We start from the raw sequence: 16,234 nt of genomic DNA on the forward strand, positions 1-16,234 counted from the left end.
AAAAGAAGGACCCATCATTAATTTGAACCCACTCGGACACTGCGATTCGCGGCCATTGCTTTAATTGATTGTGGTCCGAATGCATCTTCCTGCCTGATACTCATACACTTGTCGATTTATTTTTCCTCCTATCTTTGCACTGCTACTCGGTCGACCTGTGTGACAGAGCCTGTGACATGCTAAGTTTGGTTTCTTCTCCGTTTCTCTACCTCTCTCCCGTTCGCTTTTGAAGACAAGTTAAATTAGCAGTCTACCAGCGATGCCCCACTGTCTGCTGACTAGCCTGTGTTGCCACAGCGCTTGGTGGCTGTCAGCACGAGCCTGACGACTTAATAGTCTCTCCTGAATGGATTTGGGCACTTTGCCTGCCTCTGTTTACACGCGCTTGTCAGCCCTAAAATATTCAGATGGAGATGTGAAATATTTATTTGAGGGCTCCGCCATGCCTGGCAGGATCCCCCGTTCCCTCCCCTCTACATGTACACGCATACACACACACACACACACACACACACACACAAACGCACCTCTTTTCCTGTGCTGTCAAAGCAGATCCTAGAGAATGGGCTTGCTTAGGAAGGATGTAGGAGGGTTATTCCTCTGGGTGGAGGTTATAAAACGGGCTGAATGAAATCAGAAATCAGGAAAAAAAAAAAAAACCCCGAACCGATTTGACAAAATCACCACCTACTTGTGTGAGTGGAACCAATGGTTTGGCAGACGCCCCAGCATCGTTCATTTCTCAGAAATATTGCTATAAATGAACAAACAATCTTTTTTTTTTTGGGGGGGGTATGTACTGTACAACACACTTCCTTAAAAGTCCTCTTCTTGGTTCTTAGGAAACCTTAATCTAGAGTGAACAGTATATTTGGCAGTATATTATATTTGGGGAAAAATGGGTGGCTCAGTAGCCCTGTCCATCAAAGTGCAGTGTTAGCATTTCCTATCATCATATCTCTGCACATTCACAGTCATTGTGCAGTGGGCCAGAAAAATGACTGACAACTGGTGCGGGGTGTGTGCTTGTGTGTGTGTGTGTGTGTGTTGGAGGTTAGAGAAAGAATGAGAGAGAGTGTAAAAAAATGAGTGACATTGGGGAGATTGTTGGCGTCTCTGGTTTCATTCTCGCGCTTGTGAATGGCTGCCATGTGTCCTCGCTTATCTTGACATTCTAATCGCACTGCTAGCCCATAGATGATGGTGTATTTATTTAGTCTGTTTGCCGGAATGAATGCAAACAGTGCAATGGCTTGAGCTGCCACAGCCTTCACCCTGTTTCAATCACGCTGGTAAAAAAAACAACACTGTATGATATGTTTCTCACTCTTGCTTTCTGTCTCTTTCAGGCAGCATTGCCTCTGTTTATCTGCATCTTCTTTCTCCTGTCTTTGTGAGATATTAAACTGGCAATACCACGTGCCACTGTTATATTTCATTGTATGGTCTTTTGCATGTCTAACGCACTTTCTGTCAGTTTGTGTTTACATGTATATGTGTAGTGTTTGTGGCGTAGATTAAGAGTAATTATGTGCATGTGGGTTATTTGAGTCTGTGTGTGTTGCATGAGCATGTATTTATGGGAGAGAAAGTAGTGTTTGTGGTAGGGGGGTGGGGGTGGTTTAGGTTGGGTTGTGTTGAAAGTAAGAGTGTGTGTGTGTGTGTGTGTGTGTGTGTGTGTGAGGGTGGTGAAGAGTGGCTGGCTAAGCCGGTTGTTCTATAAATGCCGCGCTAGTTCATAAGTGACGTTAATGATAGAGCCGCGCAGACAATGGCAAGCTGTCAGGGTCAGTAATTGAGTGGGAGGGATGAGCTCTCTTCATTTCAGTCCATTGGTGTCACGGCGACAAGAGTGCCACGGCAACTCGTCGCCTGGAGATACCAGTCTATAACCCCCACCCCCCCACCCCCCAAGCCCCGTCAAACAATGGCTGCTGTCCATCACTGCACGTAGATGTCTACTGCTCACCAGGGTTAGTGAGATGATGCTTTCTCTGGAGGAGATGGAGCTCTCATTACATTACTTAAACACACACATGCACACACACACACACACATAATGCTCTACATGTTCATTGACAGCAGGGTTAAACTAAAGCCACGTTGGACCTCGGAAACAGTCGAGCACAGATTACAGAAGGGTAAAATGTATTTCTTTACTCAATACCTCTAAGTAAGAGGACCAGCATGGGCAGATGACGTGTGGCTACCAGCCTTTTTGTTGCTATTTGCCGGACACGATGCCGATGCTGATTGTAAAGCCGCTTTCCAAGTGAAGGCCCTTCCCCGGTCCTACCTGCCACTTAGCTGCTGCCTTTGTTTGCGCTCTGAAAGCCTGTTTTACTTGGCAAGAACATGGCCCTATTACTCAGCCTAATTAAGGCAAGGTACATAATTACCCTTAATTACAGACAGTCAGCGCTTTTTTCATTTGCGCTGTGTGTTTTGTATCATTACTCATACGTTGCTGATTGCGACCGCAGTCAGCGCGCGTAGTGTTTTAGCGTGTGAAGACGGCAGCTGGCGTCGAATGGGTTTGTGTATATGTATGTGTGCGTGTGGATTACAACGTTCATTTAGATCGAGAGCTCGCAATACCAAGGGAATAGTTTGGCATGCGCCAGGAAGGCCCTCATTCGACTATATGGGAAATAAAATATTTCTAATACAAGTCTGCTGCTGGTTCTGCATTAGGTGTAAAAATAGATATGTGGTAGGTTTAATTTAAGCCCTAATTAATCCTTAAGTAGCAATAGTATTTCTCCAGGAAATCAACCTGTTAAAGTCTTGACTAGACTTAGTCTAAGACTATTTAAAACATGACAAAAACTGAAGATTTCTGTTAATCTAGTTTAAAAGGCCATTTCAATCTAGGAATAGGTTTAATCTCTGTCTGGGAAGCTGCAACATGATGTTTATTTTAGGCATTGTGCATTGAGTTTAGTCTTAAAGTTAAAAAATCAAGGTCCTTAATATTACAATATAATATAACTGATTTATCACATCAGTTAAAAATAGAAAAAAAATAAAATAAAGTGATTGCATTCTTGTATGTCAAAGCAACTATTTTCCCATTCAACATAATTTTTTTGGGGGTGGTGGTGTTTTCACATCATAAATTTGTCAGGAATGAACTTATGTGTACTTTGCAGAGAAGTTTTGCCCTAGGCCAAATTTCGATCAGAGGCCCTCCGGCCTCCTTCCCTCTAAGTTTAATTTGAAGCAATATATGTATAGTTTAAAACTAATACAATTTCTAAACTTTTTTATTTTTACAAAACCTGTTATTAGCGCTTTTCTATCTTTACTTAAATGTGCATATTAATTAAACTTTAACTAAACATAAAAAAAAGAATAGTTAATCTCTTCTTCCTTTTCCTTGGCCATGGCCACTTATCTGCGAATGCTCTTTTTTATTTACACTCAAAATTTCATTAGTTTTTCTTCAGTATTTTGAAAGTCATCTCGTTATGCAACGTCACCATACAATCGATCAGCTCGAATCCAACGAGTCATACATACTTATCTCGTCACGGCACCATGCTGTTTCGAACTTATTATAAACCGGCTACAAATAACAATCCGTCTTTAAATGCCGCTAATGTGAATCGGTAGAATAAGGCTAAAATTAATTTTAATAATCAATTTTAATCAAAAACACATGATGACAGCTCATATAGCTGCATCTGCAGCTGCACTCTGTGTGCCTGTTTAGCGTTTCATCTCAAAGGGATGCATTTGTTTTGGCACAATCAGGTCAGTATGCAGAAAAGTTACATTTTGGTCATCACTGTACAGTCTTTTTATGTATTTAGAGGGTCGAGACCCACATTTAAACAGTGCGATTAACTGGTTCCACTTCAGGTGAGTGACCATTGTTTTATCCAATGGACAAAGAGCCTAGTCTTACACTGCCTGTCTTAATTGGTGATCTAGTGTATAGGTTTGCTACGGTTTTGGAGGCCCCACATGCAAGCCCGATGCCCTAGGCAATTGCCTGCTCTGCCTACAGCTAGCACCGGCCTTGCCTTCAGCTACTGGGATGGATATAAAGTGCTCAATCTCAAGCCAAGCGGATCCTAAAACTACAAACACTTTGTCCATCATACTAGGAATAAAAAGTAGTCATAAAGATATACCTGTTCTGACACACTGAGACATTCAAACATGCTAAGAATGCATTCCCCATACGCCACCACATTATACACAGATTTGTACAGTACTGTTTACGCCAAACAACAGCACGACCCGATGGTGCACGTCGCTCGCTCCAAATAGTCATCCAGCCATATGACTATGACACAGGGTGAAATTTGGATTTGTTGTTGACCCAGCTGGCTATTAATTCCTCACTCCTCATTGGCTTTGTTCTGCTTTCTTGTTCTTAATATTTTATATCCTTTATCTGTTCTGCACCTTAGTATTAAATCTGGATATAATCTGTAACTGTGACCTGTCTGCTCGCTTGTATAGTGCAGTTCTCCACAAGCTGTGCCACTTTTTTGCACTTCTCACATACTCAGTAAACCCATGAAACAACTGGGCGTGAAAATCCAGGCAGCTAGAGCAGACACTACTCAGCTAAGAGCAACAACTACGACTCTGTAGTTCCAAGTTCATTTTTTTAGCCTGTTTAGCTGAAAGCTACCAATCCTGGCCTGCCTGGTTTGTACAGCTTGTGTATATGTAGTAAACATGTAGGTCTACTGTATATTAATTAATATAGTATACATATAGTGTACATACACAAAAATCGGGACACCTGATATTTTTAGCCATATGTGACTCACAGTTGTATAGGATGTCTTTAAATAAGGTAGCATTCTTTACTTGAACTAGGAGACCCAAACCTGTTCGAGCATGACAAAGCCCTTGTGCATTAAGTGGCTTACATAAAGATATGATTTACATGGGTTAAAGTGGAAGATCTTCTGCTATAGAGCTCTGAACTCAACTCTATTTAACACCTTTGGGAAGAATTTGTACACTGACTGCAACCCACACCTCACCTTTATCAGTACCTGAGTTTACTAACATCCTTGTGGACGAATGAGCACAAATCTCCACAAGCACACTCCAAAATCTAGTGGAACATCTTCCCAGAAGAATAGAGGTTATTGTAATAGCGAATGGGGATCCAATGTGGAATGGGAAACACAAATTCTATTTCTTGCTTCACTTGTTTGTGGTGCTGGTGTGCCTCATGCTAGTTTTGCTGTAAATTATTTTTGCTGGGTTAGCTAGCTAACACCAATTATTTTTTCCCTTGTGATAGTCATAGGTTGTGTCCAATCACTAATAAGGACTTATTCTTTCCGAGAAGGATGGGTCAATACCATCCTTGACCACGACTTGGCTTGGAAGCTTGTGAGTTCAAATCCCAGAACAACCAAGCTGTCACATCTTGGCCCCTGAGCAAGACCCTTAAACTGCGCAGTTGTATCAAATGAGATCATTTTAAGTCTCTTTGGATATGAGCAAGTAGCATAAATGGTAGGGAATTACCCCCCCTATCTCACACTTGTTCACAAAGATGTCAGAGCTGCTCAAGTATTGCTCAAGATTGCTCTAAGCACCATCTACGCAGCCATGGCATCCTTTTTCCACACCCTCAAGGTTTCTATTTTGGGTCATGGTTGCCAACGAGAGCCTTCTCTCAGCTGTAGTTCTCGACTGACCTCTGTTTCGTAAATCGCTTTAATGAACTATTGAGAAATTTACTTATTAGTTGAATTACACCACCCACAAGCAATGCTTGTTTATAGAAAAGTGGTGATACACATACTTGCAGGCATGCACATACACAACGGCAATATTTGCAAACTTCAAAATCTTGTAGCAGTTGACATTGTGAACTAACTTTGAATCATATACAATATCTGACCAACTTTGTTCTCTATCTCTCCCTCTCTCCTTCTCTGTCTTTTTCTCTCTCTTGTTCTTTCCCGCTTTCTCTGTTTCTCTGTCACTGCGGCACCACACAATCCCAAGCCCATTCTTGCACATTCCTGCCACCTCTGTGCCCATAGCTCACTGAGATACAATAGCTTTCTCCTTTGAGAACAGCGAACGAAGAGCTTACAATAGACTCCGCACCAAAGAGCCTTTGCATTGTATTCTCGGATGGTAGGAGATAAGTCTTTTCGTGCTACCGAATAATAGCTTGACTTGAGTGGGAGAGGTTAAACTTTGCAGTGTGTGTGTGTGTGTGTGTGTGTGTGTGTGTGTGTGTGTGTGTGTGTGTGTGTGTGTGTGGGCCTGTTCTGCCCGGCAGTGCCCTCAGAGCCTGTGCATGAGCGACTTGCTGAAAGGCTCAGCAAGGCTCTGACGCCTTGTGCTTCATGGCGGCTTTACGAAGGTGGAAATTACCTTATTTAAATAAGCAATACTGCAATGGCTTGAGCATAATCCTCATATTTGCAGAGTACAGTCATTAGCCCAAAAAAGGCCCTCTCTTCCTCTTATGCCTGCTGCTAATAAAAAGCCTTTTCATCAGATGAAATAACAGCAAATAACTGTACTCGGGAAGAAAAAATATGCGGATTATGCTCAAACCTTTGCAGTATTGCTTATGTAAGAACGTTCATTTCGACCTTCGAGTCTCACGCTGCTCCTTCTGGAGCGTCAAGCTACAGAAAAGCAGCACTCAGACATACAGAAATACTGGGAAGTGTTTGGGGATCAAACTGTGAAGGTAGCCAGCCTATAGATATCATGCTGTCAAGCTTTTAAATACTACTACAGTGCATATATGTATCTAAGCTGCTATTCAGTGGGTTTATTATAATTGATGGCTGTACAGCTTAATTAAGTATTTGGGTCACATCGAATGAAAAAATTAATAAGAACGTGGACAAATCGAGATGTAGGTGCATCTCCCAAAAACGCTAGAAGCGTTTTTCTTCTTTACATTTAGGGAGCCATGGACCTGGATTCGGTTAAGTTTTACATACAAAGCAATGTGAATGCGTTTTTTTAGGGGGGTCAGTAGATAAAAGCTGCATGATATCATTGGCACAGCAGCAGCGTCGCAACTGTCCGGCTCATTTGCATGCCCTTGTTGCTGAGAATATTACTTGAGAGCATGTCAGAACTGTCTTAAAGGAAATGAGATGGGGATGGGGGTCAGAGTTACGATCTAAAGGCATCGTCATTTCCTTCTGTACTTGGCTTTCTGAAACCCAGTGCTTGAGATGTACGCTGTGATGATCCTCTAATTGAGCGTCATGCTGAAACGAGTGCTAGATTTGACGCCAGATGAGTTAACAAGAAGACGAGGCTACTAAATCAGTACACTGCTAAAAGCCCTCTAGCTCAAATGGAGGTCTCGGCACAGTTCACAGTTAATCCTTTCGACGCATCGTACGTCATTTGTCTGACATACCGTTTTAAATAGCGCTGCTTTGAAAGTGTGTTTGTGTCTGAAAAGAATCAAGTAAAAGGAAAAAAGTGGATTATTAAGACATGGGTTATTTCTTACTTGCACTGTCTTCCATCCCAAGAAGACTGAGGTGTCGTGTGATTGCAACTGCAGATTGGTCCAGGGCTTTCACTTGAATTAAGTCTTTGTATGGAGCAGAATGTTTGTTCCAGAACGCTTCTGTATACATTTTCGACAATAATAATTAACAAGGAACCTACAGAGGGGTCCTGGGATTTGAATTTAATGTTATTGCTACATTATTTATTCTAAATGTATTATTTATAATAATAATTTGAACATTTTATATGAACATTTCTTGTGATCTAATTCGATGACATTGGCTATGTTTTGTGCGCTACACTAAGAAATATTTCATAAGGGTAGATGTTAATTGCTAAGTAAATAATCACTGTCCCTGCAATCATCTTTAGCCATCCTTAGGCAGTGTTTGTTCCTTCTAGAAGATGTTCCACTAGATTTTGGAGTGTGTTTGTGGAGATTTTTGCTCAATGTTGTGGTAGTACTACAGGGAGGAACCACATATTGTTGAAAAATCAGCTGTTCCAATATAGGTAATCCCCAACTTGCAATGGAGATGCATTCCGATGACACCATCGTAACTTAAAGATATGGTCGAGACATGGCCAAGGCTACCCAACAGTCTTAAAGAATGGTGATCAGTGTGGGGTAGTATACTGTCATTTGTTAATAATTTAACAAATTGCAGGACATCATTTAGCAAAACAGAGCAATTTACACTACCGTACGGAATAAACTATACAGTATATATATATATATATATATATATATATATATATATATATATATATATATATATATATATGTATATGTATGTTTAATCCAATTCAATTCATTTTTATTTGTATAGCACTTTTAACAATGAACATTGTCTCAAAGCAGCTTTACTCAAATAATGTTGTGATTAAAAGTAAATATGTTCTTTATAAGTAAGTTTGTCCCTGATGAGCAAGCCGGTGGCGACTGTGGCAAGAAAAAACTCCCCGAGATGGCATAAGGAAGAAACCCTGAGAGGAACTAGACTCAAGAGGGAACCCATTCTCATCTGAGTTGCAACGAATGTCCATTTGTAGCAGATATACGATGTTGCGGGGTGCAGTGATGATGATCAGAAGCGAAAAGTAGCCCTGAGTCAGTGTAGGAGAATGTTGACATTACCTACAGTCTAATCCATCCTCTAAGTGTTATTACTCGGGAATTTCATGGAACCACCCAAGGTGTTGATGAGAAACTGTCCCAAGCTGCACAGAGTGGCCTCCAATTAAAGAGAACACTATCGACTATCGTATGTGGCAGCTGGTGCATGTTTGCCTGTCGAAAAATCGAAGAAATCATAAGTTGAACCATCACAACTCTGCCATATACAGCTATTGGCATTTTTAATGCATTTTGATTCTGCTCATATTTACAATTTAAAAACAACATATTAGAACTACTGAACTAACGGTTCTTCCATGTCATGACGTCTAACTCCCATCCCGCTCTTTCATTTCTGTTTATTCGGTGAGTTAGTGCAAGGGAAATGTGCTGAACAAATGACTTAAAAAAAACAAACACTTTTTTCATGTTTTTTTTTTTTTTTAACAGTAAAATGTTGTGTACTACTCTGCAATTTCGACTGTTTACATTAGAGTTATACATACTGACGTACACACAACTGTGATTATGTGAAAAAGCACAGGTGGCATAACAGCAACAAAAAGATACTTGCACAATTGAGACCCAGATGGGTTTTTATTCACTAGCCATGGGGTGTTTTGCTGGTGTGTCTGTTCACTTGTAAATAAATAGAAAAAATGTGTGGAAGAGGAATAGGCAGACAGTTGCAGGGTTGGTGAAAGGGCTTCTTCCAAATTTGCGCTTATGTTAGAGAGGCTAGTTTGTGTAATTTGGAAACTGCTGATCTCCTGGGATTTTCACACACAGCAGTCTAGAGAGGTCTGTGGATGTATTGTTGATGAGAGAAAAAAAAAGAGCATCCATAGTGTAATCAGCTGACAGGATGGCTATGGTAACTCAAGCAACCACTCTTTACAACCACGGTGAGCAAAAAAGCATCTCACAATATAATACACATTAAGTCATGAGGCAGATGGACTACAGAAGTGAAAAATAGATACAAAAATACACAAATTATTTAGATTTTATATATATATATATATATATATATATATATATATATATATATATATATATATATATATATTACATTCATCCTGTGTTATATTTATTTTAAACCCTATGCTTTCTTTTATTTTAAAGAGAGAGAGGACAGTAACCCTCTACCTTCACTGCCCATGCTGTTCTCAACACCACAGCTTTTCCCCATAATACCACTTAATTTCCTGAGAAGTGGCGTGCTGACGCAGTGGCCAGCCAGAGGAAGGGTGTCGTAATGCATCTGGACCCGCCATTGCCCCACAGGGATAATGGCTCTGATTGCTCCTGATTCTTCGTCTCTGCGATATACCTCATGTAAAATAAGTGACATTTAAAAGGCATTGAGATGTGAAAAGGAGGGAAGAGCATGTATGTGTGTGTGTACAAGAAAGAGAGGGAGCAGAGAAGAGAGAGAGAGAGAGAGAGAGAGAGAGAGAGAGAGAGAGCAAGGGAAGTAGTAATCTTTTCACCTGAACGATGAATAGAGACGAGTGGGCCTGGGGGGGAGAGAAGTCCCTTCTTTGGCCGGCGGGGGAGCGACAGAAAAATGATAAGCCCCTGTGTCGTAAGCTGACCCTCGCTGCTAAGCTTTTTAACTTCCTCCTGTCTGTTCGGTTTTTCTCTCTCCCCACAGAGAGAGCTGTGTGTCTGTGTGTGTGTATGTGTGTGTGTGTGTGTGTGTGTGTGTGTGGAGGATGAGGGGGGCTGTGCTGTGGCAGTGGGTTGACATTGCTTCTGGGAAGTGCTTGAGTCGGCGTGCTAAAAATCATTTTGGGTTAGATAGAGGCCCCCTGAGCTGGCCCCGAGATATCAGCACGCTCATCTTCGTTTAGAGAGAAAAGCGCCAACGTGAAGCACAGCCTGCAGGCTCAGCGCTTGTTGTCCAATGTGAGAGAGAGAGAGAGAGAGAGAGAGAGAGAGAGAGAGAGACTGCAGCGAGAGCTAAAGCCAGCATATGGTTGTGCTGCACTAGGCCCTTCAGCAGGTGTTCTCAGCCTTTTTTGACTGGTGACCCCAGAGTTCCAGAATTCTCACAATAATTAGTATCTGTGGTAGTAGTATGCTTACTAGTGTAAAATATTTTACTTTTAGAACTACTGCACAACCCCAATAGAATGTGCTTTTTGAATACCGGCTTCCACATTTAGTCCCCATTTGCTGTTATAATAACCAACTCTTCTGGGATGATATTCCATTACATTTTATAGTGACTTTGTGGGGATTTGTACTCATTCAGCTACAAGGGTGTTAGTAAAGTTACTGATGTAGGTGAGGTGAGGAGAACTGGGGTGCACTCAGTTGTTTTAATTCTTTCCAAAGGTGTTCAATAGGGATGAGGTCAGATCTCTATAACAGGCCACTCAAGATCTTTCACTCCATGTAAACCATATCTTCATGAAGCAGGCATTATGCACAGGGACATTGTCATGCTGGAACAGGTTTGAGTGAAGGGGAAAAATTCATTCTACTGTGTGCCTCCAACTTTGTTTAAACAGTTTGGAGATACAGTAGATGTTCATACGGTACGACTGGAAAAGTCTGATGTCCCAATAGTTTAGTTTTTATAGTGTATAGTATATTATATCCAGGGCAACCAATCACATTTAATTGTGACCCAACTGCCACCGTTGCTTTTACAAACCCGGCTCTGCACCAGTATTCGGTACCAACAGTTCGAGTGACACAACTGTAATATTATATAACATCATTATCTACCTACTTCAAACTACCATGCATGATTCCCACTGTAAATTGTATTTAAAATTATAATGTCATTCATTGTTTTCCTTGTGCTAACAGTGTAATTAACAAGTTATTAAAGGTGGAAAGTAATGAATTACATTAACTCGCATTACTGTAATTGAGTAGTTTTTTGTGTACTACTTTTTAAAGTAATTTAAAAAATCTGTCATTTCTCCTCTGTAGAAAAAAAGTAACTCTGTAAATCTTACTATTTACTTACCTATTTACTAGTTTTTACTTTTATTTGAGTAGATGTTTATACCAGTAACTTTACTTGTACTTAAGTAAAATTTCATTAAACAGTTTTGTTTTTTTTACAATTAATTGAGTAGAAAATGTTTTAATCTTTCCACCTTTGCATATTATATATTATATTTTCTCATTATTCATTGAATCAAAATTAAACTGTCGTAAGAGCTACAGCAGGATAAAGCATGCAATACACATTATATGGCCCAAAGTGCTTGGACGCTTGATCATCACACCCATGTCTGCTTGTCAATATCTCATTCCTGGGGCCTCATTTATCAAGCATGCATGTGTGTATGCTCATTTCTATGCATTGAGTTGGATTCATCAAACGAGGATGTGTAGATATTTTCGCACACATGTGATCGAAACAGCAGGTTTTTTTTCTAATTGTCAGTCATATCAGTATAATTGAAAATAATTACTGGTTTGGTGCTCACTGTGTCATTCGTGGGCGAATGACACAGAAGGAATGTAAAGCGAAATCTTTATATTATAATTCATATTTAAAATTTGTATATGGATTAGGTTTTAAAGATCTGCCAGTCATGCAGTTTTGCAGGTGGAATATGTGTATATACACAATACACACACACACTCAGTGATGAGTGCATCATCAACGAATTTTCCTTGTTCAATGCCATTTTAGTTCATCTCTATTCTAGGGTCGCAGCCACGTTCCATGCAGAATTTGTAAATGGTCCTGGTGTTCTGATCTGATTAAAATAAGATAATAATATAAATAAAATGAATTATCTCAAAAATTGAGATAAAAATATAAAACAATTATTATTACCAGTTAAATAATGATAGCCCTACCTACCTTCATTTATATCTTTTACATTGCATTATATTACATTCCGAAAATCTCTATTGTCCACAAACTTTTATAGTGTATCTCCAATTTTCTCTCTCTCTTTGTCACTTAGTTTTACGAGAAACTGAAAGAGGTTATCAATAAATAATTATAACTCAATAGTTCACAATGATTGAGGTTATGCTCAACCCGTAAACTGATGTTTGATTGTCAAAGAATGTGGTGCGAATATTTGAGTCTGAACAGGGAACAGTAAGGACACGTGGGTAATTTTTCTACCCTCCAAAAGTACCACTGTGGCATGTTGTCATGGTTACTGTTTAGAAGTAGCCCACCCTTGTCATAAGAGAGTAGACTGTTGCTGAGGAGAGTTCGGCAAATGGCTGCCTGTCCACTGGAAGCACTTCACACACACACACACACACACACACACACTTACCTGGTAAGTGCTTACACATTACCAGGTGATAAAATAGTATTGTTCCCTGCTCTTACAGTACCTGCTGCAGGCTACTGTAAAGGTGTATGCATGTTCCAGGGTAATATTCTGTTGTAGGTCATTTTTCTGGCCTAAAGGAAGACAAGTTGAACCGCTAACCTATAAATACATTTCTAAAATATTATAATATGCATAATTCTGTAGGTTTTGCTTTGCTGTCTTAGGCCAAGAATCTGTTTAAAAAAAAAAAGAAATCAAAATCTTAAAAAAAATCGAGAATCTGTTCATGAACCTCTAGTTTCCAAAAAGCTCTGCTCCGGCCTGAAGCCTTCTCTTTTCTCATCTCCCATTAACCCTCACCCTCTATACTTTTCCCTTTTCATTCCTATTATAGCTCTCCCCTCTCACACCTTAATTGTTTATATACATTAACATTCTCCAAATAAAGCCTGTCCAGGTGACAAGGCTGTAATTTTCGCACTGCCCCTGCTTTCGTTCCGCCTCCGAGAGGAGGGAGCGATTGCAGTTTGCTGCACTGCACCCGTAATCCGTGGTTGTCAACGACCCTTCGCCATTTCTGACTATGCTAATCAATCAGTCGCATCACACTCATGCTCGTCCGGGCCTGCTTTTAGACTCATGCCCGTGCTGCTGATATATCTATTAGCCTGCCGTCAAACCCGCTCCACCCACTCGGATGAGATTCTGCATTTTTTTGCGCTGGTTGATAAGTAAGCTATCAGGCTGGCGGATAAATAGCCGAGCAAAGATTTGTGCCTGCTCCCAGCGTGGGTGTGTGCCAATAGTGCTAGCTTTCTCCACTCGTTCTGGGCTGCACACAGGCACCCTCAGCCAAAAAGATTGTTTACCGAGAGAGGAGGACAGGCCTTATCGGCTCGCCACAGTGTTGTAGACCGCTGCTTTAAAAAACACACTTGTGTGCATAGATGGGCCGGGTGGCAAGCTTTTTCCTTCTCCCTCCCGTTCTGTGTTATTCTGGTCCGAAGCTTCAGGCAAGTCTTTTTGTTGTGTGTTTGTGTCCGTGAGAGACATTTTGAGAAAATGTCCATGAGGTAAGTTTTTTTTTTGGAGGCAGAGGCCACTAGGATGTCATGCTGCACTCACATGCTGCTGTGCGTGTGTGTATATGTGTGTGTGTGTATTCTCAGAGGCACCTTGCGGTAGCTTGTGTTATCCTGAAGATTGTACGCATTTGTGGCTGTGAGTGTGCGTCCGGTAATCCCGAGTGGGAGTAAAGTAGCGGTGTGAGGGAACAGATTGGCAGTTGATCATGCTGAAATGCTCCCTTATCCGTTATTGGATCTGAAATGGAGGCGGCTTAAGAATTATCGGAGGCCAGCGTTAATGTGGAGATCATCTGGAGAAAGCTCGAGGCCCGCCCTGGCAGCCTACACACAAGCGTATTGCAGCACACTTATGTTCCTCTTGCTTTTCTTTTCTCTGCATGCTTCGGTTCTTCTGTGTCTACCAGATCGCGTCTTACTCTCAGGTAGTTTCGCCGCCATGTACGACAGCAAAAAACGGTGATATTTACATGATATCATGGGATACTAATATGATATGTTTGTATGTGATGTTTGTTTGAATGCATGGAGTGGAGCAACTCATGTGATCAGGGACCAGTGCTGATGTCAGGATTGACCAGCTGCTACGCTTTGCGAAAGTCCGCCAGGTCAGGAGTTCACGCAGCTTATAGCTGAAAGAAGATTACGTGTTAACTTCAGTACACGTCTCTAAACATAAAATGCGCTATACCTAGACTGTGAAATATTTCTCTGTTGAAAATTTTTTCTACACCCTTGTGTCACTTGATGTCCAGAAGGATGCTGAATAAATGAATTTTTACTATAATTATCACTATATACAGCAGGTAAAATACGTATTCAACACGTCGTATTTCTCAGTAACAACCATTTTCCTCAGTAAATACATTTCTAGGTGCAACTGACATGAAATTTTTACCAGATGTTGATAAAAACCCATGCAATCCACACATACAAACCAAACCATAGATATCCATGAATTAAGTTATGTGTAATAATATGAAATGACACAGGGAAAAAGTATTGAACAACATGAAGTAAGGCATGGAACGCCTCGTCAGTGCAAATGAATATCACCTGGTTCAGTCCAAACTGATTGCCCATATAAAGGTGTCACACAAGAAACATTTTATGATGGGTAAAAACAAAGAGCTCTTTCAAGACCTTTGCAACTTAATTGTTGCAAAACATACCGATGGCATTGGTTACAGAAGGATTTCAAAACTTCTGAATGTTTCAGTGAGCACTGTTTGGGCCATAATCTCTTCTACCGGCCACGTCCATGTGCTCCTCGCAAGATGTCTGACAGAGGAGTGAAAAGAATTGTCAGAAGAGTTGTCACAAGATATTATCACAAGAGCCAAGGACCACTCGTGGAAAGCTTCAGAAAGCTTGTTGTTTTAAAGATAAGTAATGCACTCAACCGCCATTACCTGTGTGCATGCTCACAATGCAAGACTCCTTTGCTGAAGAAAAAAGCATGTTGAAGCTCGTTTAAAGTTTGCTGCACAACATTTGGACAAGCCTGTAAAATACTGGGAGAAAATAGTCTGGTCAGATGAGACTGAAATTGAGCTCTTTGGATGTCATAATACACACCATGTTTGGAGGACAAATGGCACTGCACGTCACCCCAAATACACCATACCAACAGTGGTGTTTGAAGGTGGAAACATCATGGTGTGGGGCTGTTTTTCAGCATACAGAACTGGCAAACTTCATCGAATTGAAGGGAGAATGAATGGAAAAATGTACAGAGACTTGATCTGCTTCCATCTACCAGAATGAAGATAAAACCAGGGTTTTTTAACATTTCAGCAAGACAATGATCCCAAACACAGCCAAGGAAACTCTCAATAGGTTTTAGAGAAAGAAAATAAAGCTGCAAGAATTGCCCAGCCAATCACCTGACTTGAATTCAATTGAAAATCTATGGAACAAACTAAAGATCCGAGTTCATAAAAGAGGCCCACTGAACCTCCTACAGCTGTCATTATCGACAAAGGCTTTTGTATGAAGTATTAAATACATTCCAGTAAGTGTGTTCAATACTTTTTTCCTGTGTCATTTCACATTATTACACAAACTTAATTTATGGACATCTATGGTTTTATTTATTGCATATATGCATGTGATATATGCATGGTTGGATTGCAGGGGTTTGTTCCAACAACTGGTGAACATTTCATGTCATTAGCACCTTAAGAAATATATTTACTGGGAAATATGGTGACGTGTTCAATAATTATTTTATCGGCTGTGTATGTATGTGTGTGTGTGTGTGTGTGTGTATATATATA

General features: G+C 40.6%; 1 protein-coding gene across 2 annotated transcripts in view; it reads left to right on the forward strand.

The window, feature by feature from the left end:
• The window catches only part of camkmt (calmodulin-lysine N-methyltransferase), a 101,286-nt gene that overhangs the window by 57,375 nt on the left and 27,677 nt on the right, over positions 1 to 16,234 (forward strand). The window contains exon 1 of one of the 2 annotated variants that reach the window (XM_046864996.1): positions 14,002 to 14,380. The exons of the other annotated variant lie outside the window; for it this stretch is intronic. Within the exon in view, the coding sequence (XP_046720952.1) occupies positions 14,170 to 14,380 (211 nt within the window). The 5' untranslated portion in view covers positions 14,002 to 14,169. Of the gene's footprint in view, positions 1 to 14,001; positions 14,381 to 16,234 lie in introns of those variants that run through there. 2 annotated transcript variants of the gene reach the window in all.

The sequence above is a fragment of the Silurus meridionalis genome, chromosome 2 (genome assembly GCF_014805685.1).
Source record: "Silurus meridionalis isolate SWU-2019-XX chromosome 2, ASM1480568v1, whole genome shotgun sequence".
NCBI classification, from domain to species: Eukaryota; Metazoa; Chordata; class Actinopteri; order Siluriformes; family Siluridae; genus Silurus; species Silurus meridionalis.